Source organism: Erpetoichthys calabaricus, chromosome 13 (assembly GCF_900747795.2).
Source record: "Erpetoichthys calabaricus chromosome 13, fErpCal1.3, whole genome shotgun sequence".
Taxonomy (NCBI): Eukaryota; Metazoa; Chordata; class Cladistia; order Polypteriformes; family Polypteridae; genus Erpetoichthys; species Erpetoichthys calabaricus.
Window position 1 is genome coordinate 114456239 of NC_041406.2, and position 25459 is coordinate 114481697.

The 25459-nt window shown below is 38.1% G+C and overlaps 1 protein-coding gene across 1 annotated transcript in view; it reads right to left on the bottom strand.

The window, feature by feature from the left end:
- Nucleotides 1-727: 727 nt before the first annotated feature.
- Nucleotides 728-25459, bottom strand: part of tsnare1 (T-SNARE Domain Containing 1) — a 919576-nt gene continuing 894844 nt past the window's right edge. Inside the window, exons 11-12 of the mRNA XM_028817483.2 lie at nucleotides 24432-24542; nucleotides 728-790 (exon numbers count right to left, since the gene is read on the bottom strand). Coding sequence (XP_028673316.2) covers nucleotides 728-790; nucleotides 24432-24542 — 174 coding nt within the window. The remainder of the gene's footprint in view (nucleotides 791-24431; nucleotides 24543-25459) is intronic.

Genomic DNA, 25459 nt, shown 5'->3' on the forward strand with positions numbered 1-25459 from the left:
TAAGCAAGATAGGATAACAGACAGTAGGATTATAGTCAAGAAACATATCCTGTAAAAATATTTCAAAAGGAACGGTTACCCAGATATATGACAAGTAAATTACTAAGTGAGAAAATCTTACAATACTTAAAATTGGCAAGCTGTGGCAAAAAATGTTTTCTTCAGAGATCTACCACTACCCCATTACCAGAAATGGTAAAATGTAACCTTACTGGCCAACACGCTGGAATAAGCTCATACAAACCATGGCTGTGATACATTCAGAGGGCTAACAGAGGTGCTCATGAGTATTAGATAGGAGGACCCAAGAAACTGATCAAGCAAGAGAAGATAACATAAATAACCAGATCTAATGAAATCCTTCCCACAAATTAAACAGTCCTACCTGCAGAAGTCTTTGGCCTTTAGCATAAGTAGGCCAATTACAGCCTTTTCTGGAAAGTACAATCTGTGCTCAGCTTAAGTACATAACTAAAGTTCACCCTATTGTTCTGGACCCTCCTTTCAGTTGCTCAGTTTTCCTTTTAAATGATGACTACTTTTCTTGAAGATTTCATCCTCTGCACCTATAGATGCTAGCAAAGAATTTTCACATTCAGAAAACATGGCGGTCTCAGGGTGGGCTTTAAAAATTTACATAGCAATTTAATTTACAGTAGTTTTGGTGCAGACATGGCTAAACCACAGTTCAGCAAGACAGCGATGAAAGGTAAGGAAGAAGCAGGTGTCATCCTTCTGGAGGTAGAGATGGCAACAGGTCTGCTGATTCCAAGTCAAATCGTTTGTCAGTCTATAAAAAAAGCATAAAACATTAGAAAAATAATTACCATGTTCTCACTTGTCTCATTGCTGCTTCCTGCTGTTTCATTTTTGGTTATTTACTGATAACACCTAAGAATGGAAAGACACAGAGGGCAGTAACAAAGCAACTATAAGATCATTAGAAATGCAGGATACCAAGGTGGTCTTCCACTGAATGATGGCATAGGGTGTATGTGACACACATTTAGAACCTGGACTTTTGGGTATTTCGCTTTGAAATTAAGAAACCTCAACATTATCATCATGTATACTGTACAATTAGATTCTTACTTGCATTTCTGCCACAAACTAGTAACAGCAGTAAAATGCAAAAAAAAAAGACAATGAATGCAACATTGCAGAAATGCTCCCTCAAAAATGACATTTTATTTATATGTTACTTACCCCATGTGGTTTGTAGTGATGGCCCAAAAATGTTTTTATCTCACGTTTTCATGGACAATGGGATTGAACTTTACTTTTGAACTGAAGACCTGCCTCTGCTCCTTATTTATTGGTCAATGGTCCTGTCTTCAGTTCAAATGTTCACTCCCATGTAAATGTGTTTCTTCTATGTGTGCTGCTCTGATTTTCTGATTTTTAACATATTCAGATACATTGGAGGGCGGCAAATTGAAGCTCTGCCCCGCCCAGAGTGGCACAAAGTCAAGCTACACCACTGTCCAGAGGCAGGAGGAGAGGAGGAAGGTAAAGAGAGTAGAACTAAGGGTAGGAACTTTGAATGTTGGCAGTATGACTGGTAAGGGGAGAGAGTCAGCAGATATGATGGAGAGAAGAAAAGCTGATATATTGTGCATGCAAGAGACTAAATGGAAGGGGATTCAAATTGTTCTATCATGGTGTGGATAGCAGGAGAAATGGAGTAGGGGTTATTCTGAAGGAACAGTATGTCAAGAGTGTTTTGGTGGTGAAAAGAGTCAGATGGAGTAATGATTATGAAGCTGGAAATTGGAGGTGTGATGATGAATGTTGTTAGTGCATATGCCCCGCAAGTTGGGTGTGCAATGGATGAGAAAGAAGATTTTTGGAGTGAGTTGGATGAAGTGATGAACAGTGTACCCAAAGAACAGAAAGTGGTGATTGGAACAGATTTCAATGGACATGTTGGTGAAGGGAACAGAGGAGACGAGGAGGTGATAGATAGATAGATGATGGGTAGGTATGGTGTCAAGGAGAGGAATGAAGAAGGTCAGAGGATAGTGGATTTTTCCAAAAGGATGGACATGGCTGTGGTGAATACGTATTTTATGAAGAGGGAGGAACATAGGGTTACGTAAAAGAGTTGTGGAAGATGTACTCAGGTAGATTACATCCTATGAAGAAGAATCAATCTGAAGGAGACTGAAGACTGCAAAGTGGTGGCAGGGGAAAGTGTAGTTAAGCAGCATAGGATGGTGGTCTGTAGGATGACGTTGGAGATGAAGAAGAGGAAGAGAGTGAAGGCAGAGCCAAGAGTTATATGAAAGGTTGGACACTAAGGAGGAAGAAAGGACCTGTACCGATTGGCTAGACAGAGGGACCGAGCTGGGAAGGATGTGCAGCAGGTTATGGTGATAAAGGATAAAGATGGAAATGTACTCACAAGCGAGGAGAGTGTGTTGAGCAGGTGAAAGGAGTACTTTGAGAGGCTGATGAATGAAGAGAACGAGAGAGAGAAGAGGTTGGATGATGTGGAGACAGTGAATCAGGAAGTGCAATGGATTAGCAAGGAGGAAGTAAGGACAGCTATGAAGAGGGTGAAGAATGGAAAAGCCATTGGTCCAGATGACATACCTGTGGAGGCATGGAGGTGTTTAGGAGAGATGGCAGTGGAGTTTTTAACCAGATTGTTTAATGGGATCTTGGAAAGTGAAAGGATGCCTGAGGAGTGGAGAAGAAGTGTACTGGTGCCGATATTTAAGAATAAGGGGGATGTGCAGGACTGTAATAATTACAGGGGGATAAAATTGCTGAGCCACAACATGAAGTTATGGGAAACAGTAGTGGAAGCTAGGTTAAGAAGTGAGGTGATGATTAGTGAGCAGCAATATGGTTTCTTGCCAAGAAAGAGCACCACAGATGCAATGTTTGCTCTGAGGGTGTTGATGGAGAAGGCCAGAAGGAGTTGCATTGCGTCTTTGTGGACCTGGAGAAAGCATATGACAGAGTGCCTCGAGAGGAGTTGTGGTATTGTATGAGGAAGTCGGGAGTGACAGAGAAGTATGTAAAAGTTGTACAGGATATGTACGAAAAGTGTGACCGTGGTGAGGTCTGCAGTGGGAGTGACGGATGCATTCAAGGTGGAGGTGGGATTATATCAGGGATTGGCTCTGAGCCCTTTCTTATTTGCAATGGTGATGGACAGATTGACAGACGAGATTAGACAGGAGTCCCTGTGGACTATGATGTTTGCTGATGACATTGTGATCTGTAGCGATAGTAAGGAGCAGGTTCAGGAGACCCTGGAGAGGTGGAGATATGCTCTAGAGAGGAGAGAAATGAAGGTCAGTAGGAACAAGACAGAATACATGTGTGTAAATGAGAGGGAGGTCAGTGGAATGGTGAGGATGCAGGGCGTAGAGTTGGCGAAGGTGGATGAGTTTAAATACTTGGGATCAACAGTACAGAGTAATGGGGTTTTTGGAGAGAGGTGTGAAAAAGAGAGTGCAGGCAGGGTGGAATGGGTGGAGAAGAGTGTCAGGAGTGATTTGTGACAGATGGATATCAGCAAGAGTGAAAGAGAAGGTCTACAGGACTGTAGTGAGTGTTTTATGGGTTGGAGATGGTGGCACTGACCAGAAAGCAGGAGACAGAGCTGGAAGTGGCAGAGTTAAAGATGCTAAGATTTGCATTGGGTGTGACGAGGATGGATAGGATTAGAAATGAGTACATTAGAGGGCCAGCTCAAGTTTGACGGTCGGGAGACAAAGTCAGAGAGGCGAGATTGTGTTGGTTTGGACATGTGAAGAGGAGAGATGCTGAGTAAATTGGGAGAAGGATGCTAAGGATAGAGCTGCCAGGCAAGAAAAAAAGTGGAAGGCCTAAGAGAAGGTTTATGGATGTGGTGAGAGAGGACATGCAGGTGATGGATGTAACAGAACAAGATACAGAGGACAGAAAGATTCGGAAGAAGATGATGCACTGTGGCAACCCCTAACGGAAGCAGCTGAAAGAAGAAGAAGTTTCCATTGCTCTTCTGAAGTGGTTATGGATGATAATTTCAAATTCTGCCTCCTTTTCAACAGGGAATGAGTGATACTTTACACACTTCATTGCAATATAGGGTTTAGTTGCCATCTTTAGAGGACTGGTCCAGTTTGTTAACAATGAGGATGAACAGTATTGACATACTGCAAAAAACCACCAGAAACCACCATTTATAAAAGCAAAAGCAAAAGAAAATGGACAAAGTAAGGGAGAAGGAGAATGGCTTATACCAGGCAATATTGAACTGGACACAAAGCAACATTATTGAAAAGGGTTCAGCTATATAAAGATCATGGACCCGTATGCCTTGGCAGCCAAGGAATGGACAAAGCACCTTAACAAGCAGACTTTGCTCATATTTTTGGTATTGTGTTGTTTATTTATTAATTATGTTATTTTAAGTTCTGAGTTCTATTGCATTCACATATAATATGACAAGCACCTACGATGACTGTGTGTGTGGCTGTATGTCTGTGAGTTTGTCTACATGAACCATTTCAGCTGTCTTTTGACCAACGTTGTTAAAATTTGGTACACTTACTGGTCAAGAAAATTTGTCACGAAAGTTCAGTTTCTTTTGAGATATCTCAAATACTGTATACCACACCAATTTTTCAAATTCCAAAAACTCTCATTGAAAGAATTGGTAAATTTTCAACCTCGTCCATCTTAAAACACAGAAACATTCTATGCAATTTCATTTACAGATTAGTTTACAGTTTGAAATTTAGCTTGAGAGGGGTCACTTTAACTTGTGCACTTTTGTATTTTATTTGTCCAAAAGCCACTACTGATGGCAAAATGGATTTGTAATACATGCTAGTCAAACTCCAGGATAAGCACACACACACACACACACAAGCTGCTTCTACAACAGCTCACTTTTTCTGTTGCTTGAAGGAAGTTAATCATGAAAGTAAAAAAGGTCATTTATCTAGGAATGAATGTAAGATGAAAGGAATTATGTAAGTGTCATCCTGTAAACAGAGTGAACAAATACATACTCTGCATTTATAGTATGTTACACTAACAGCCTCACACCTGTATTATCTAAACATTATATTCATTCAGTATTTCTCTGATACTATAATTTATCAGAATAGCCCCAGAACTGCTCTCAATTAGGGTCAGAATTATGTTATCCTGAGACTTAAGCAGATTTTAACTCTTCTTCAACTAGGTTTTTCAAAATTGCTATGTTCTAAGAAATTTGAACTACAGTGAGTCATAGACCCTTAAAACTAACAACTATGAACAGAATATTAATCAAGGCCATTTTTACATCACTTGAATTGGGATTTGCTGTCTATGAAAGTAATTGTGCCACCACAAGCCCATTGTAAGTGTGTATTTAATTTAGTCTACTAACACATGTAAGGGCATTCTATTATTGCTGTTATTTTTGAATATGACTCATTGCTACAAAAATATTAAATGAACAAAAATGTGCTAATTGACTCTTTAAAGTAGCTAAAATAATGTAAAATGCTCCAAATTTCAAATCAGTAAAAGAAGTCCTCAAATGCACCGGAATGTTTTGCCATGCGTACATGCTCTAACAGGTTAAAATAAAAATAAACATTATAAAAGGATTTTTCAGGAATTTGTAGTTTTATAATTAAATTTATTTATAGATAATAAAATTATAAATTAATAAATACATTTAATTGAATTTGATTTAGGCCTTGTATATCTGGACAATAATAATTTCACAAAAATATCACTGACAAATCCAGGAATCGTAATCATCCTACTGTAATGCTTTACAGTTCTGATGTGAACAAGTGCCACATGCATATATAAAATGGGTAATCTTAACAGGAAGTTTGCAAAACAATGTGCTAATTATATGAAACTACTTTATAGTAAGCACTGAGATGATAAAAATAGGGTGTAAACTAACACACAAATATACACACACATATACACAAAGTAAAGCAAATAAAATTAAGACGCAAGGAAACACCTGTTAAAACAAAAAGAATAACATGAGGCTATCGGGGGTTAGTGGCAGAACTGGCACTCCAGCCACTGTAGAAAAACTCACAGTTCAGATTCCAATCCGAGTGGTTCGTCGTGTGGGGGGTGCGCCAACGCGCAGTAATCAGCACTTGCTCCCAACCTATCCCATGTGTCTCCATTCACCTTCCCTGGTCTTTGTGAAGATTCTCAAAAGACCACTTCTGACATGCCTTTATCAGACCAGACTAGTCCTACCTTTCCTGAAAGAGCAATCCAGTGACTGGTACAATATTAATCCCCCCCCCCCCCCCCCCCCCCCACCACCACCCCCACCAATCACTTAACCCCACATTTATAAAAAGCCTGGGCAAATTCCAAATCAAACAAGCTGTTTGAAATGAAACACCAAAATCCAAGTTTGAATCAGATATTATACAAATAAAGAGGGGAAATGTGTGACATTCAGCAGAATAAACAATACATATGTTGACAAAAGAAATTGTGAAGATGGTGCTAATGGGAAGAAAGAGAAAACCATTTGATTGCACCCTTTGAGGAAACTACTGACATTTGTTAGTTGTGGAACAAAGCTGAACTTAGACGCTGTGCAAGTAGCCAACTCATCAACTTCTGTTCTATACATAAATGAAGACATAGTGCTGGATTTCACTCTTTGGTACTGACAGCTGTCAGATTTGTCCTTTGCATGCAATGAAAAAGTTAAATACCAAATCAAAAGATTTTTTTTGAATAGTTAACTTTTGTAGTCTGTTGCTGTTATGTCTGCTAATGCAGGAATAGGCCTTTCCAAACAGTTCCTAAAATGACAGCGGGCAAATAATGTCCTAAACATTTTTAAAGGATATTGGGAAAAAAAAGGATCAGAAAATGAACGACCACAGCAAAAGGGAAAGTCAAAAGGCCAAAGTAAAGTCATTATCAAAAGATCAAAAAGTACCAATGCAATATGTCAAAAATGCTAGGCAACGTCAAGATCAAGAATAATAAGAGTCTAAAGCCAAGAAGAATATCAAACAGCAAAATATTTGCAAGCAAAAAGGGTTGAATTTATCCCAATATCAGGATAAAATGCCTGCACAGCTGCCATATTTTATAGCCATGATGGCATGGTGCCATACTCTCCCTAATAGCTACTATAGTAATAAAATAAATCTAAATAAGGAAGTAAATTGAATATTTATTAAACAAAATGTTTAAATCCTTATAGTTGCCTTTTTGGAAGATACATGGAAACAGTCGTTGAATGAACCCAGAAATCTTGTCTTCAAAGGCAACACAGTTGATCATTGCATTCCAGCTCTCAGTTGCAGGGTAGAGAAAGCTCCTACACACATAACTAACTACACAGACTGCAAGACAGCGAGCAAATGGAACTTAGAGGACAGACATCATTCTACTGTAATTAAAACATTTAATATGGCAGCACTACAACCTATAGAAGATGGAGGCATTCAGTCTGTCCTAAGACATCAAATGAAGTAAAGGCATTGGAGAGACTTCTTGACAGGATATATTTTGCCCCAATAATTTAAAGTAATTTAATCTGATTTAAAGACGCTGGCCCTTTCCATGGCATTCCCGCTGATTTAGATGAGAGTTTGGTCTGCCTCTGCTTCCTGTGGTCTATAATCAGCTCCTTGGTTTTGCTGACATTAAGAGAGATGCTGCTTTTGAACCACATGTCTCAGAATGCAAACTTCTACTTCTGTAGGCCAACTCATTATTAATGGTGATCAGGCCTGTGATGTTGGCCTCTTAGCACACTACCCTGTAGACTTCTTGAGTCGAGGATGAGTGTGAAGGAAGTTATGTGGCCCACCCTCACATAGTGGAGCCTGGAAATTTGGAAGACTAACATCTAGTTGTCCAAGAATGTAGAAAGTGGAGGTATAACAGTGTTACATGCTGAGCTGCAGTCCATATGCAGGGCTCTAGCACATCAGATTTTCTTATCCAAATATGCCAGATATTATCAAGTGCAAAGGATTTGGCAAACAATCTGGTAAACTGTTGTGATGAAATGCAAACGATCAGGAAGATTCAATTTAATGTGCGTCTCTTATATGGGGGAATATTTTGGACAAAATGATATAAATAAATATGCAAATAAATAAAGTACTGTGAAATATGACAATAAATAAAGAAGGAGAGCATGAAATGTCAGTGTAAATAAGTGTGTCAAGGAATATGCTTTTTTGTTGCCCAGATATTTTATTTTATTTTGTCTGTAATACTCCTGCAAACGAAACATGAAATATGGCTTAAATTTAAAATTGTCACTTTCACTCATCAAAGCTGAGAGGGCAGGCTCTAGCAAGTGCTGTTTTTTAATTGGTGAATCACCCACAGAGTAGATGACTTGAGAATCCTATGGCTCAGCACATGCTCAGAAGTGTGACTGTGGACATTGGCTACAAGTGCAAGAAAAAGCTGCCCAGAATTCCTGTGCAAAGACGCTATGTTAATTCTTTAAGCTCAGAATTCATCAGCAGGAGTCTGCATCTGAAGTGCCTGCTGCAAATGTGGCATTTGATGGCTGAAGGTTTAGGTCTCCAGTCAAAACACAGCACTTGCTACAGCCAGTCCTCGCAGCTGTGATGAAGGAAAATTGAGCTTTAAATTCAAACTGTATTTCATGTTGCATTTGGAAGAATATTACAAACGTTAAAAATATAAATAATTAAGCAACCAAAAGCATATTCCGTGACACATTTATTATTTACACTCAGTATTTCATTCTTTTTATTTATTGTCACATTTCACAGTGCTTTTATTTATTTATCTTTATATATAATATGCTATCGTGGCTGTCCGTTTGTCTGTCCAGGATTTTAAATTACCTGTAGCTCACAAACCATTTGAAATATTGACCTGAAATTTGGTACACATATACTACGTGACGTCTACTATATGCGTACAGGGTGATGATGGACCTCCAAAGTTATTCCTTTTTTTATTTTTATTTTATTTTATTGTTGAATCAACTCTCAGCAGCGGCCAGCAGGGCAGCCATGCAATGCATGTGTACGGGCGCCGTTCTCATCCCTACCACCTTCACCGTCACTTCCCCTACCTCTTCATATCTTAAATCATTCTTGAGGCAGATTGAAGACTTAAGTGCCAGGTTAAGTGAAAAATTAAGGAAAACGTACAAAGTAATTTCAACTCAAACACTGTTTTAATCACTTTTAACGTGAAAAGATGCTGATGAAAGAAGAGAAGAAGCGGGCCGCTAGGGTGGAGAAAAGAAGATCTGCTCAGGAAACAGCAATCGCATCAACCTCTGAGCAAACGAATGCTAAACATACAGAGAAAGAGAATGAAAACTACGAATGCTCAAGTCAAGTGTATTCACTAAACGTTATTGTGCAGTGAGCAATTATTGTGTGTGTATTCATATTTATTTATATAATTAATTACTTTGGTCCAAAATATTCCTCCATGTTCTCAAAGAATTTCATCATAAGGGGTGTGAATTTCACTTTTCATTGAGAAAGTTCATGTTTGTTTTCTTTGGTTCATGAGTAATGGTTGTTTTTTTAAAGCAGAAAGGAACCTCAGATTCTTTAAACGAGGCATCAAAGATATTCTCAAAATGCCAGCTCTATGGTAACTACAGTTTTTAAAACACATCATGAAATTCCATCCAGATTGGACGCATTATAGAGATTAGATTGTTTAAAAATCCACAGCACTGCACAACTCATTCACAGAAAAGGATGAATCATAATGCAGGATCTCAGACTGGAGAAATTAGTTGTTGTTATGAAAGCAGGAATAGAAAGCATTAAGGATATCTGAGAGAGAAAATGTGGATGGGGCTGCATCAGACTTTAACTTATAAACTATAAATATCCACATGCCCAAAAAACCGTAAGTGCATCACAGGTGCTACAGTACTGAGTTTCCAGTTTTCTTTACATTGAAAGTTAGCAACTTTATTTACTAGCCTGAACTCATACCTGCAGGATGTTGCCTGTGATCAATGGTTTCTTATTAGAAAATGAGAGACCTTCTAAGATATAGTTCCTTTCAAGGCTGTTAGGAAAGGACAAAAAGACCATTTTGGCATGGTCTGTTCATGATGTCATTTAATATTTCAGATATGCTCTTTATTAGTTCACTTCTTAATTGTGTATAGCCTTTTTCGTCTTCAAAGGAACCCTGTTGCTGTTGTCTCTTTGGCTTACTTGACGGGGTAGTCAGATTGGTTTTATAAAAAGGGAACCCTACCAAAACACAGCTCATGGGAACTGGATCTATGTCTCTTGTACCAGATATGGTGGTAATTGTCATTTGTAGCTTATTATTAATGTTTGCTGTTGGACACTAAAATTGAAATTAAACATAAATTTTGTCTTAAAAGAACCAGAACAGGGCACACATGCCACCATTTTCAGTGGCACCTGGAAGATTAATAGTCACATATCTATAAAATGATTTGATATTTCTCATGAAAACATAACTTTAGAAGAGTTTATTAAATATTATATAGTCTGTGGTGTTGTCCTAGTACTTATATAGTACTTATATTTAAAAAATATATATTAGATAAGTAAAAAAAAAAAAGAATAATATTCCTGGTTTACATGTGCTCCTCACTGCTCACATGACCATTACCAGAATCATCAATTTGACATGACCTTGGTTTAATATGGTGCAAAATGAGAGGCAAGCGTAACAGTCATTTTTTTCAATGTGGGTGGGCAAAGGAGTTCATCTTTTTGGTGAGAGGAGATTGAGCCATATGTTCTGCACTGGGAAAAATTGTGTGTTGAACATCAAGTGAACAGTGTCACTTCGAAAGAAAGCATAAGAAAATTTTAAAAGAGGAGAGCAGAATTTATCAGGACAGCATTAGCAAAGTAGTGTGTTCAAAATGCTATGCAATGCTAAAACTCAGGCTACATATAGCAGCTATAAATTCTCAAAATGTACCGCCAAATACGAAAGTAGAGGGGGTTTGTAAACTAATTGAAAATCACATTGGTCACCCGCACATGAAGTTTCATTGAATTACTCACCAAAAAAACTATGTGCCAAATATAGAAATCTGATTTGACTACTGTTATGAACACAGTCGTTAGTATTGTTAACTTTATCACACGCTAATCATTAATGCACCAACAATTTTGATCAGAAAGTTTTGTTGCGTCCTTTGAAGTGGTCTGCGTATTTTTAGAAGTGAAAGGATTTTTGCTGGACGCGCCAGCCCATCTCAACACATTCAATCTGCAGTTACAAGGTGCAGTCCATACATTGTTAGGTTTATTTGCCGCATTGGAAGGCATTTCTGGTGAAAATGAAAGTATTCTCTCATGATGACTCAATATGCAAAATGATGCTGATCTCTGCACTAGAAGACAGACAGGCAGACCGACCGAGTAATTTATGGCATGCATGAGTTTGGGTCTCACCCAGGAGAGTTGGAGTCAGGTGATAAGGATGGATACAACTCGTCTGGGAAGAGTGAAGGGGGATAAAGAGAAAAGAAGAGATAAGAAGAGAACTGTGTTGTATGGTATTGTGCTTGTACAACTAGTGAAGATATTTTATTGGAATAAATCCTTGCTTTATAACCCAGGACTTGTGTCTGGGGTTTGAGGCTCTGCTGCGCCACCTACAGATAGATAACTGACACCTTCAACCTTAGACTCATCTGCAGGTTTACTAACTGGCCAAACCACTAACTTCAGTACTGTCGGTGATTGGGCCTTTTCTGTTGCTGCTCCCAAACTTTGGAATACTTTACCTTCCCACATATGAAATCTGGACAAATCTTAAAATTGCTTTAAAAACTCACTTATTCCGACAGGCCTTTTCACTGTGAACCAACTGTTGCAAATGATATTTACTACTTACTGTTGCCCATTCTCACTTAGTTCATTCTGATTCTTATATTAATTAATGAATACTTGTTTTAATGCTTGCTGTTGTTTTATTAGTATGGATTTTCCTAATTGTGTATTTTATGCTATAAGGTGATCCTGAGTGTCATAAAAGGTGCCTTAAGTAAAATGTAGTATTTTTATTACCTATCAGCACACGCATTCACTCTGGTAAATTAAACATTGGACTGACCGCTGGGCCTCCCTAGAGAGCAGTCAAATATATAAACTTTTTTAGTTCTTGGAGAGCTGGAATATATAACTAGCATTTTTTCCATTTCTTCCAACCATCTTCCACTTTTAATGTTCCATGTGGTCGCCCAAATATTTCATGTCTCTCAAATTAAATTATGACAACTTCAAATTCTAATGAATACACAGAGATACTTAGCTGATTGCAATGTTGATAACTGGAATGGCAGATGAGAAGTGCACACTGGAGTGAATGGATCAGAGCAGGAGTTTTCAAGCTCACTGCCGGGATTCTCATTGTGACTGCAGATTTTCATCCCAAACAAATTCTACTTTTAATTGTACTCCTCCATTAATTAAACGATCTGTCATTACCTAGTTTCTATGTTTTCTTGTGTTACTCTTCAATTTATGAATTGGTCATGCCATAGGATTACTAGATGAGAGAAGAATTTATGTGTATTAGGCAGGGATTAATTCATTCTTTTATCTTGCTGTTTAATACTTTTTTTTTTAATTTCAGGTTATTTAAGCCATTATTTGCAAGTGACACAAGTAAAAAGCATGAAAGTAGCTTTTGCTCTTTAACTCCTCTCCGATGATCATTAATTGTCAGTATTCAGGTACAATTAAAAGAGCAAACACCACAAAAATGTGAATTAAAAAGAAAATGAAAAAAGGAGTTAAGCATTTAAAAATATGTGATAAACACAATCTATGAAAAATGTAAATCTCACACTACAGCACTTTTCTCTGTGAGAGTAAGAAGAAAATGTACACCTAACTTAATCTTATGTGATAAGATTATACTTGAAAACCTCTTGATCTGGGTTTTGAAAAGACGACTGGACAAATGCAAGCACTTGATATGTTCTGTGTGTGTAGTACATGCTATGTTCTGGGCGTGTGAAGTCTGTACAATTTAAAAGTCAGTTGTAATTGACATTGTGAAAACAGCATCCTTTGCTTTGAAATATTTTCAAAGATAGAGCCAGCGATCAACACAGCATGATTCCAATTCCCTTTAATAGGCAAGAAAAGCAGTTCGCCCAGTGTTTGTCTGCTAATGACTAACAATGCTGTCAGTGAGCCATCCTTCCTGCTAGTCTACTTACTGCATGCCAGCTGCCTTCGTTTACGAGTAAATAACAACAATAGCAGCTAACATCTCTAACAGTAAGCTTGCTATAGTGCTTGCCAACTTCACCTATTTACCATTGTCACCTAACCAGTAAAACTGGCTAGCTGCCAATCAGCCGCAATGATTCACCGGTTTTCCTTCCTACTCCTCTTTACTGCATGACATTGTTATCAAATAGCCTACCGGCAGCAATCACTAACTGCACCATTTGACCAGAAACATCAAGGGAATTTGCCAGTAATCACCATGCCTATTGGTCAGTCTACACACTACTATCTAAATAAAAGTGGATAACAATACGCAACCATCACTTTTTCACCAGCAAGTAAGCTGATGAACAACATTCTTTGAAGTAGTGCCTCATATATAAGGTCCATACAGAAGCAATGAACTGGCTCCAGTAACGCAGTAGTAAGTGACCTGGAACAAGAGACTAAAATCGTCTGCAAGAACTCCTCCTGGAGTTTCAAATTTCTTTGCTACATTAGGCTAATAATATCTGTGACTAAGCAGTCAGTCATATTCTGGCAGAGGATATTTCATCTTTTTTGGGCTCTTTTACAAGAAGTGGATATACAAGTCAAACAGCTTCTAGATCTCTCCCTAGTTGCCTTGCTGTTAACTCATCACCAGCACCAGTGAGATCTGCATCTGCCCTTTGTCCTACTGGCGTTCATAAGTTCATTGGGGACAAACTGTTAGCTCTCATGATAGACTTAAAATTTGACCAACCATCCAGTCACACACTTCCTAGAAAACAGGATTAGAACACCTAAGGTGATGAGTGAAGCAATTCATGCAAATCTAAATTTGCAATGAAACTTCACACCACTGACCCAAGAAGAATCGTGTTTATTTCCTATCTATTAGCATTTAATTGCATTACTTGTGCGTGAGACTGTTTGACCTTTATTGTTCTGATAGTATGATGCCCACTTTGCCAATTATGACATGTCATTCATGTGCTCTTAGGAGACAGTTTAAGAGCTCTGGTAATGATATTCTTCTGCCACTTCAGGGGTTGGCGCTATGTGATAATGCCTTCTCTTCCTCTCTCTGCAGACTAGAAGATCAGCAGTTTTTTCCAATCCTGGTGTCACATCTAGTGTCCATCCACCTGGGCCCACCCCATCCTGCTGGAAGCCATCAAACCAGAAGCTCTGCCCCAGGTGCCCCAAACCATCTTATTGTGTCCTCTTGCTCTTACAGATGATAATCTTGAAAAACTCAATTCCTGAGTCTGAGACAGAAATGAAACTAGGAGATCCACAACTCTTGGAGCATACATATCCTTAACCTCCTCTGCAGGAATCAAGAAACAGGAAAGGGTGGTTGCTAGGTAATGGCTGGTATAGGGTGTGGCTTTCTGTGTAATGACTCTTCTTGTGGAGAAAACACAGTAATGTGCAGAACGGTGTGTGTTTTAGAGTGTTTTTGTGTGGAAAAAACACGGCATGTCACATTTTTTTAAAACGCACTGCACCACTGCTGTAATATGAACGGGAAACATAAATAAAATTGATTTAACTAATGTGCAGGCAGCTACTTGCATCACATCACTGCCGAGTAAAACATAAGTAACCACAGATGTGTGAAAAAGCCTTTAGTGAGCAATATTTCTTGTTTACTATATAGTCATTAGAAGGAATTGCAAGATGAAATGTTGGGATGTCAGTCTCCATTTAATTGAAACAACAGATCACACAAAACTTGATGATGCCAAACAAACAAAAAAAATCAGGGTCCTTGCTTGAGGAGCCTCTCAAAATCAAGGTAGGGAGTAGCACTGTCCTGCGCAATGCTCCTTTCACAAGTGATACCTCCTTCAGAGATCCACGGGATATGTAGCGACGGAACTGCAAGGGGCAAAGTCAATTGCCCTCACTTTGCATTTTCTGGGCACTATGGAGGGAACAAAAGAGGATGCTAGCGCCAGTGGCCCTTCTCAACCTGGGGTGGAAGTACATACCTTAGAAGAGCCCAGAGGATATGAGCCACTGACGTGCATGCATGACAACTATGTACAGAAATGTACAAGTTTTATGAAACTGTATGAGATTCTAAACTTCCCTGTTTCTCTCATCACCACCAGCAACCACTTCCCATATGGCAGCATGTGTTAGAAATCCAACCAAAATGCCTTACTTAATAACCTGGCCACCGCAGCCATTAGAGTTGGTGTAGGTGTATTATTCTCAGGTGAACAAATGTCTTCAGCAATGTCTCTGGCCATCTGTCTGGTTAAAGGATATTAGTGGAAAAGACAATGAAGAAAGAGTGAAAGCAGGTTAGCACTGCTTAAAAACGTTTCCAATGAATGTTAACAATTTCCATGATGCAATTAACTCATTCAACTTTATTCAGCACAGGGTCACTGGGAGTCGCATTCTATTTTGCTAGCACTGGATACAAGATAAAAAATGAACCCTAAACAAGATAGCACGCAACCATATAGCACATTAATATCCAAACCCACTCACACAGGTCAGTTCAGAATCCCAAATGATGTAGCCTGTCCATCTTTACAGTGCTTATGGAAACTGGAATAGTCAAGCAGACACATACAAACTAAGAGAAGTAAATCAGTACAAAGACATTTCAACAACAATGCCTTCACTAACAAATCTTTAGCTGTACAGCTTTGCTTTGCCATGGTGGCACTGAGGAGTTGAGGCTGGCCAATAAATCCCTTTCTCCATTGATCACACAATACTGCAGTAGAGGTCACATGCCTCATCCTTAATAAACCACCAATTAAGTCTTGTCTTAGTTATATAGAGTCTTACTCAGTGAACAATATCACCAACAGCTTTACAGTTTAATTCATGCCCAGTCCTTCTTGGCAAATGTACACATGTCCTTAAAACTGACCTTCCTACGACAATATTACAGTCTAGCTTATGAACTGGTTTCCGAAAAATAGAAAAAAATCGTTTAAACAGCAGAAACCTTTACACTTTTCATAATACTTTGAGTTTGACTTAATAAAGGTCAGGGACCTAAAGAGCACGATAACAAAATCATAAAGTACGTCACCATCTGAAACTGCGCTTTCAAGGCAGCGACGCAAGGGACAGATGATTTAAGCGGATTGTCGCTGCCCGCTGTTTGGATTACAACAGAACAAACCGCTGCTGGAGTAAATACTTTATTAAGTCGGCCTCATGGGAGTCTTACATGACTTGAATTATTATAGAAAGGTGCTATTAGGTAACTGTTGTGTCCTGATTCTTCTGTCACTGCATCTCTTACAGCCTTCAGTCCAGCAATGCACACAATCTCCCAGAGTGCTTTACATTATTGATAGGGAGAATGAAATATTGCAACCATAAAATGGGGTGTAAAAGTGTCTACATTTGCTGTTTAAAAGGGCAGATAACATCCATTCAGTTTCTGTTGTCTATCTATTACTTTTCTACATGCAGAAAAAAATAAAGCAATTTACTTGTCAGAGAGTCTGTGCTGCATTGAAATGTTTTAAGGACAGCCCTGGGCCAAAGGGCATTCAGCTGGTATTAGGCAGGCCACACTTAGGTAAGTTGACCCCTGTGGCATTGCAAAGGGGCAAGTAGAGCTCTTGTAACCAAAGAGAATGACCTCCCATGAACTGCTGGTAATTTAATATATTTTCATATGTACCAGAGGTTTGTGAGCGCAAACACTGAAACTGCAACTCTAAGACAAGCAGGGGTCAATCAATCCAAATTTTATAAGGCCAGGAACTATAGACAAGAAAGCTAAGCTGTTCAGGGTCCTGTAAATCTTGAACAAAGCCCTTACCTTTTATTATTATTTAACCTTATTTCTTCAGGAATTACTGTGACTCTTCACCCAAATAAAGTGGTGTCTAAACTTGGTATCAACTGAGACAAGCACAATGGCATCATAGGAACCAGAAAATGATAACACAACACAATGGTGCCATCAACACAATGAATCTTTAAAACAACAAATTTTAATATCAACAAATGACAAACCTGGTCCACACTGAAAATGGTGGAGAACTTGTGCTTGGGATGTTTCTTTGCAGCAGACCATCAAAGGTTTGTTAGGGTGCAGGATAAAATGAAAGCGGAACAATTAGGAGCGAAATCCAAGAGGGAAAACCTCGTGCAGTCTGTAAGAAAACTGAACCTGGGAGGAGATTTGTTTACCAGCAAGAAAAACAACCACAAATATAAAGTTAATGTCATGGAGTGGGTTGAGTCAGAGTCCACACCTCAAATGATAATTTGTGACTGGACTTGACAAGGGCTGTTCACCTCACCATTAACTCGCCATGAAATCTGACACAGCTTGAGCAGTTTTGCAGATAAGAATGGGGAAAATGACAGTGTCCAGATGGGCAAAGCTGGTAGAGACCTGACCATGCACATTCAAGGCTGTCATGGCTGCCAAAGTACATCTGCTGAAAACTGACTAGGAGGAGGCCAATGCTTACTCTATCGGGGTTGATTATTTTATATTTGTAATTAATTCAGACAACTTTGTGGAGATCTGTTCTTTAGCTGATCAATTTAAAATAAATAAATAAATCCACTGGAATTCAAAGTTGTGCAATAAAATGGGAATATTTTATAGGCACTGTAAATGACTCAATTAATGGGCCAGTAAATTAATGAACAAGTGGGCTAGCTTCTGGTGTAACATTACACTAAGCTGGCTTGCTCAAGCTCTCTCACTAATGGATAGCACTCATTTAATTGTTCCTGACATCCACAAGGCACTAAATATTTTGTGATGTCCTTTAGTGGCAGGTTGTGGTCTGATTCCGTTAGGATGGTTTACCTCCGACATCTGAGTAAGTGTCTTCTGAAGCCATCGTCATCTGGTCTCTGAGTGCAGGTCCCTTCACTTATTAAACCTTGAAATTACAGTAGTATTAGTAGTAGTAGTACTGTCACATTTACATTGTATAGTAGCAAATGTGTGTCCATGGAAGGCTGAGAGGCACATTTGCCTATATGTATGCACAGCTATGCACAAAATGGGAAGAAAAAAACATTAAAGAAGGCCCTTTCTTACTTGCAATGGATGAACTAAAATAGCAGATGAAAGAAGAGACACATTGACATTATTGATGTGGCTTTACCTCCCTTTACAGGGGAACAAATCCTTTTGTGATCTTGACTCATTGGTGAATAAAATCCACTGGAGCAATGTTCATGCAGGTCACAGCTGCCCTGGGTGCTGAAGGAGTTTCCTGTTCTTAATTATTCTCCTTGACCATCTTTGCACTATTAGGCAATAAGAAATGGAATGGGGCTCATTCTTGGTAGATGTCATTTTGACCATGTTAAATAAATTCCTAACTTTTATTGTTTAATTTGTGAAGTCTGTGCAGGTTTTAACAACATATTAAACTCTATGAAAAGTGCTTTGAGTAGTGAGAGAAGCACTAAATTAATGGAAAGAATTAATTATTATTATTATTATTGTCGTTGTTATTGCATGCAGCTCTTATAAATAAAGATTAAAAAGTGAATCTTCATAGGAAGGCCATCGATTTTTAGGTTCCAGAAGGAATCTTTATTTATCTAGATCCATAACAAGTTCCATTAATGACTACCAAGCCCCAAACCCCACACATACAGTAACTACACTTAAACAGCACCAAGTGAAAATAAATGGTGTTTACTTACAAAAAAATAACTAACAGGTATCTTCCTTTTAATGCAGCCAATTAGAGCATAGCAAAGCAAACATTTTTCATCTCCTTTCTCTTCGATTCATCCCAGTCAAGTGTTGTCCAGCTCTTCTCCCGATTCTGACTGACCTGGCTGAGATTGAGGGGCTTATTTTGTCTATGACCTGGGAGGACTTCCGATTGTAGGTCATGGCCTGTTGGAAAACACTTCTGGGTTGACCCAAAGTCCCTGAAAGTAGGGACTACAAATCCCAACAGCTCCCTGTGGCGGCCCCCCATGGAACCCAACAGGGCAGCTCCATGGGACTACTGCCTTCTGCTGTACTGGTGGCAGAGAACAAAGAATTATAGTGGGTTCATAAAATGTAGATGAGTCTGCCATCAAAATAAATCTGATAATCCAACAAACACGTCCGATAAGATCCCTTCTGTATTAAATACTGTGGTTTATCTCTATCCAGATAGGCTTAGTCTTACAGCTACATGATAAACATCACAAGTGATCACCTGCTGCCATATCCAATAGGAGAAGATGGGGAGTTCTGCTGCTTACTATATCACAGGTAAAATGCATATAGCATTATATACCAACTATTCCACTGGCCATTGCAGTATCCATGTGTACCTGCCCAGGTGATACCTTAAGGACTCCCTACATCACCATGACTTAAAATGATGCAAATGAACAGCAAAGGTCAAGGCACATTGAGGCTTGTTTTGTGTCTTTTGAAGTGGTACCAAGCTGTGGAAGTCTAACCACCTTCATAGAGCAGCCAGCAATGAAGTGACATTATGGTCTATAGCTGTAGTGGGGTGAATTGTACCAAACAAACAAACACCATTTGAGTGTGAAAATATGCATATGCCAAAAAAACAAGAAAAAGCATATGCCAGAATAAAAATCCAATTTATAAATCATGGTGTATGCACAATTTCTATTCAATTTACTTTTATGAATCACAATCATCCACAGCAATGAGACAACCAAATACAGAGCATGCTAATCAACCACATACTTAGGCATTCACATTGCTGCAGAACTTAATTGGCTGGTAGAGCAACTTCCCACTTGATGCATTAAGACCCCACCAACTGCAATCAAGTGAATCTGGCGACAATGCACCACTGAGAGTGCATGATCATGTGAGGCATTATAGCACCTCTGCCGGGGGTCGGGGAAAGGTGGGCAGCTGCTGTTACCTGGCACATATAATGACATGATTGCTGTTACAATGAGAGTACAGGCCATATAGAAAACTAAGGATTCAGCCCATTACCTTACCAATAAGCCAGCCACTATGTACACCACCATAAAAGCTACTTTGTCTCAAAATAAATAAATCACAGGTTTACCCGGGCCAACGAGTCACGATGTTTGTCAATCTCATCTTGGTATCACAGATAACTAATGCATTAATGGAATATCACTGCTCACTGTTAACAAAAGCAGCTTCATTTTTTGCTAGGTGCCCTTATTGCAATATGAGTGCAGTAAAGTGCTACAATTATGTTAGGAGAAACTGGACACTGTTGCAAAATTACCTTTTTATTTGGCAAAAACATGTTTATGGTTTACAGTATGTAAGTGCAACCACACCATACCAAAACTGGATGTAGCGCCTTGCTGATCAGTTAATGGCTTCCAGAATAGCAGACATGATGGAGTGAAGCATGACTGTGATATCCCTGACCCATCGGCCAGTGATCTGAGAAGTAACAACAGGTAACCAGTATAAACTGATCAATCATGGCTAGCACTGACTCGCATATTGGTTGACTGGTGTGTAATATGGTGTTGTACCAGCTTCTCTTCTTTGCATTTCTTCATAAATTATACACACATTGTTTTGGCGGTGAGGTTTTCTTTGCCTACATCGTGGTATTAAGAGGATTTTTAATGCAAGGAGGTCAATGTTCAGGTCTAATAAAGCCAACTGATCCATATTTCATGAAACAAATAAAGGATGAACCTTGAACCGCACAGGTTAAAAACACTCTGGACTGCCTGATAACTGCCCACCACAGGAAAACACATAAATCTACAATCTGGTCTGGAGGTAGGCGTTTACCAGAGGCAAATGAACGTGAATGTAATGTCATATCGAAGTCAATTAAGCACCACTACAAAACGCAACTTAAATACCTAGGTCACTGAAAGCACATTCATTTAACCAAATTTGAATGCCCTTGTGCCCTTTTCAAAACTATCATCTTGTCATCTGGAGACAAAAAAAAAGGGATGAGCTGGTTGGTGTCCCAAAAATATGTAATTAAGACTGTCATTTCACTGCTCAACCACAATACACACACATACATATGCATATATACATATATACACATACACATAGATATAAATATACACACATATACATACATATACATATATACACATATATACATATATATATATATATATATATATATTACACATATACATACACATATACACATATATACATACACATATACACATATATATATATACACATATACATATACACAAACAGTATATATACACATAGATATACATACATCTACATATATATACATATATACACATACAATACATATACACATATACAGTATATATATACATCGTATACACATACATACATATACTCATACATATATATATATACATACATACACATATACACATATATATATATATACACATATACATATACACAAACAGTATATATACACATAGATATACATACATCTACATATATATACATATATACACATGCATACATATACACATATACAGTATATATATACATGTATACACATACATACATATACTCATACATATATATATATATATATATATATATATATATATATATATATATATATACATACTTACACATATACACATATATACATACATATACATATATATATACATATAATACACATATACACACACATATACACATAATATACATACACATAAACACATATATATATACACATATACATCTACACAAACAGTATATATACACATAGATATACATACATCTACATATATATACATATATAACATGCATACATATACACATATACAGTATATATATACATGTATACACATACATACATATACTCATACATATATCTATATATATATATATATATATATATATTATATATATATATATATATATATATATAACATACATACACATATACACATATATACATACATATACATATATAATATACATATATACACATATACACACACATATACACATATATATACACATACATATATATATACATATACACATACACATACATATATGTGTGTGTGTGTGCGTGTGTATATATACATTCGAAAAAGTCGGTTTATTTATTAGAGAAAAAGAAACGATATTCACTCATGGGCAGTTATACGTTGCATTGTCCAGATGTAAGCCCCAAAATTTAATGCGAAAATTGATGAAATTTAAATCAAAATATTGTTTTTTACTGGAGTTTTACAGTAAAAGTGTAAGTTTAAAAAGTATTTGCATGTTAATTTCAAAGCCAAACAGAATGAAAACGTATAATGCAACGAATACCTCTAACACAACATGAAACATAATTTTGTTTCAATTTATTACATTTTACTATGGTTAATTACTCACTGTAATGTAATGTAAAATAGTTAGTTCTATTATCCATATGTAACAATTCCCATGAAAATAACAATCTTCAGTCTTGCTTCTGTGTATTGTTCTGTTAGGGAGGGTCTCAAAAGGTCTCACAATATATATACACACACATACATGGGTGGGCAAAAGTAAGTTAACATGCAGGATATGGTTATTACAATAGCTTTATTAGCCTGAATTGCTTTATTGTTTGAAGCACGGTGGCACAAGTGATTAGCAGATTGGCCAGTGTAGAGAATGCAAAAGGTACTAAAGGCTTTTCATACACCCCAGAGGCTTTTCTAGTTTCTAAGGTTAAAAACTAGCAAGACATCTTCTCAGTCTCAGCTGCAGTCTGCAAAAAAAAAATCCCTTTAGAAGATTTGTTCCACCAACAAGACAAAAACCCCAAGCATAAAGTGAAAACTACACAGGAATGGGTTAAAAAAACCCAACAATGTTAATGTCCTGGAGCGGCCAAATCACAATCCACGTCTCAGTTCAATTGACTTGTAAAAGGCTGTTCACTTACAATCCCCATGCAACCTGACAGACCTTGAGCAGGTTTGCGAAGAAGAATGGAAAAAGTGCAGTTTCCAGATGTACAAAGCCGACAGAGACCTGACCACACAGACTTGTAGTTGGAATGGCTACCAAAGGTACGTCAACTAAATACTGAGTTGAAAAGGGTGAATACTTATTTGATCAATTACTTTGTGTGTGATATTTGTAATTATGTCTGGTCACTTTGAAGAGATCTATTTCACACAGACATTAAAGACTCTTTCTTTTGATCAGTGTCAAAAAAGCCAATCAAATCCATTGTCATTCAATGTTGTGTAACAATAAATTGTGAAAAAGTTCAAGGGGATTTTAAAGTTTGTACTCTGTCACAATACATTGTCTACATACTTACTGTATCTCAAGGATATCAATATGTAATTAATGGAGAAAAACATGTTGGCAAAATGTGCTTAAAGCCAGAAGGCTTCCAGCATTTTTCAGTGATAGTATGTGTGCTAAATTTAATTTAGATTAAGTGGATCATTTTTGAGTTATCTTGTCTAAAAACTGACATCCTAACAAAAGTACTTACAGACACACACACACACACACACAGACATCACTCTGAAAGCAGTTAAATTGTGTTCAGGATTTTAAAGATTTTTACAGGTGTTAGGGACACCAAAATCTCAAAAATACAATGAAAACTTAAGGCCAAAATTAATAATAATTTTATTTATTTGTAGGCACCTTTCTAAACACTCAAGGACACCGAACAATAAATAAAACCACATTATAAGCAAAACTAAAATATAAAATTAAAATCAGGACAGAGCAATTGTAATCAAAGAGAAAAAAGCAGTCTTAAACAAATGAGCTTTAAGTTTATGATTTGAAAAGTGAAATGATTCAATATTTCTAAGCTCAGATTGGTAGTGAGTTCCAGAGCTCGGAGCAGAGCAAGCTGAATGCTCTGCTCCCCATGGTGGTAAGACAGACCAAAATTCAGACTACATCATAATTTTTCATTAACGTATGTAGTTATCTCTGTGGAGTAAAACATACTGCAGCAATTTTGGTCATAAACGTTAGGCCTGTGGCATTTTACAGTACTAATGACTGTGCCAAGTCCAATTTGGGACTGAGTTGTTTGTTTCTGAATTATTAAGTCCAAACACATAAATACACAAAAAATACATAAAAGTACAATACAAAACTAAACAAAAGTAAAAGCAGCACAGCCCGATGTTTCATAGCATAACATTCTCAAACCAGTTTAATTCACTGAAGGGTTACAGAGAGGCAGAGCTGGGTGAAAGGCAGGAACAAAGCCAAATGTAAAGTCAAAGAAAACAACATAAAGAGGAAAAATCAAAATCCATCAAAAACTGCCATGTCAGGCCTCGATAGCTTGTGGGGGAGTATCTTACCTTGTGTGTCAACCTTATTTTCGTACTGTATACAGAAATAATGATGACAAGGAAGGTTAACACGACTATTCCAGCCACTATCAGGCAGCATTTCTTTTTCCGAGCTTGTTTCTAAAAAAAACAAAAAAACACAATAAATAAATAAATACATACCTATGCATATACAGTGTAACAAAGGCGCTATATAGGCGCCTGACCAGGCACAGATGGACACAGAGGCACGTGTAAACTAAAGACACGTTTTATTTTTCTTCACCCATGGGCGCACGTCTTCCCCGTGACCCACAGGCAATACACAGTCCATAAAGCACTATCCCAACACAACACAACAGTCCTTTCTTTTACCACCACTCCTCTGCAAGCGTAGTCCTTCTCCTCCTGACCCTGGCTCTCGAGTGGTGGTGGCTGGCCCTTTTTTGTAGCCCACCCGGAAGCGTTCCAGGTGCTTGACCACCTGGTCCTAATTGCACTTCCGGGTGGGGCCGAAGAGTCGTCCAGCCAGGCTGTTGAAACCAGACAGCCCCCCCTAGCGGCCACCCCAGGCCCCAACCAGGCTGTGGAGGACTCCATCTCCCATGGAGCCCTGCGGGAGGTTGGGGAATCACCGTTGGCCAGGGAGGCTGCACCAAGCAACCCGGGGGAGGTACTGAGCTGTCCATGGCTGCTCCCCCGGAACATAAGCAGCAGGAGCGTCCCTGCCGGGCATGAGACCCGGCTGTCCGCCACAACATACATACATATAAATAAAATACCTATAGCTAAAACATTATTACACGTCCATGGATACTTATTACATTATTACACGTCCATGTACACACTTACAGTTGTCCAGAATCCAAACTATGATGTAACAGTCTGAATAAAGGTGATATGTGGACAAATTTGCAAAATAATGAAAATGCTAATATGAGCACATCTACCAGGCAGAAGGTAAAAATTCTTACAATAAGACTCTACAGAAATTATTTACAGGATGGTAAAATCCTGTAGAACAGAAATGTTGGCAGTGATGAGCGTTCTCTGCCTCA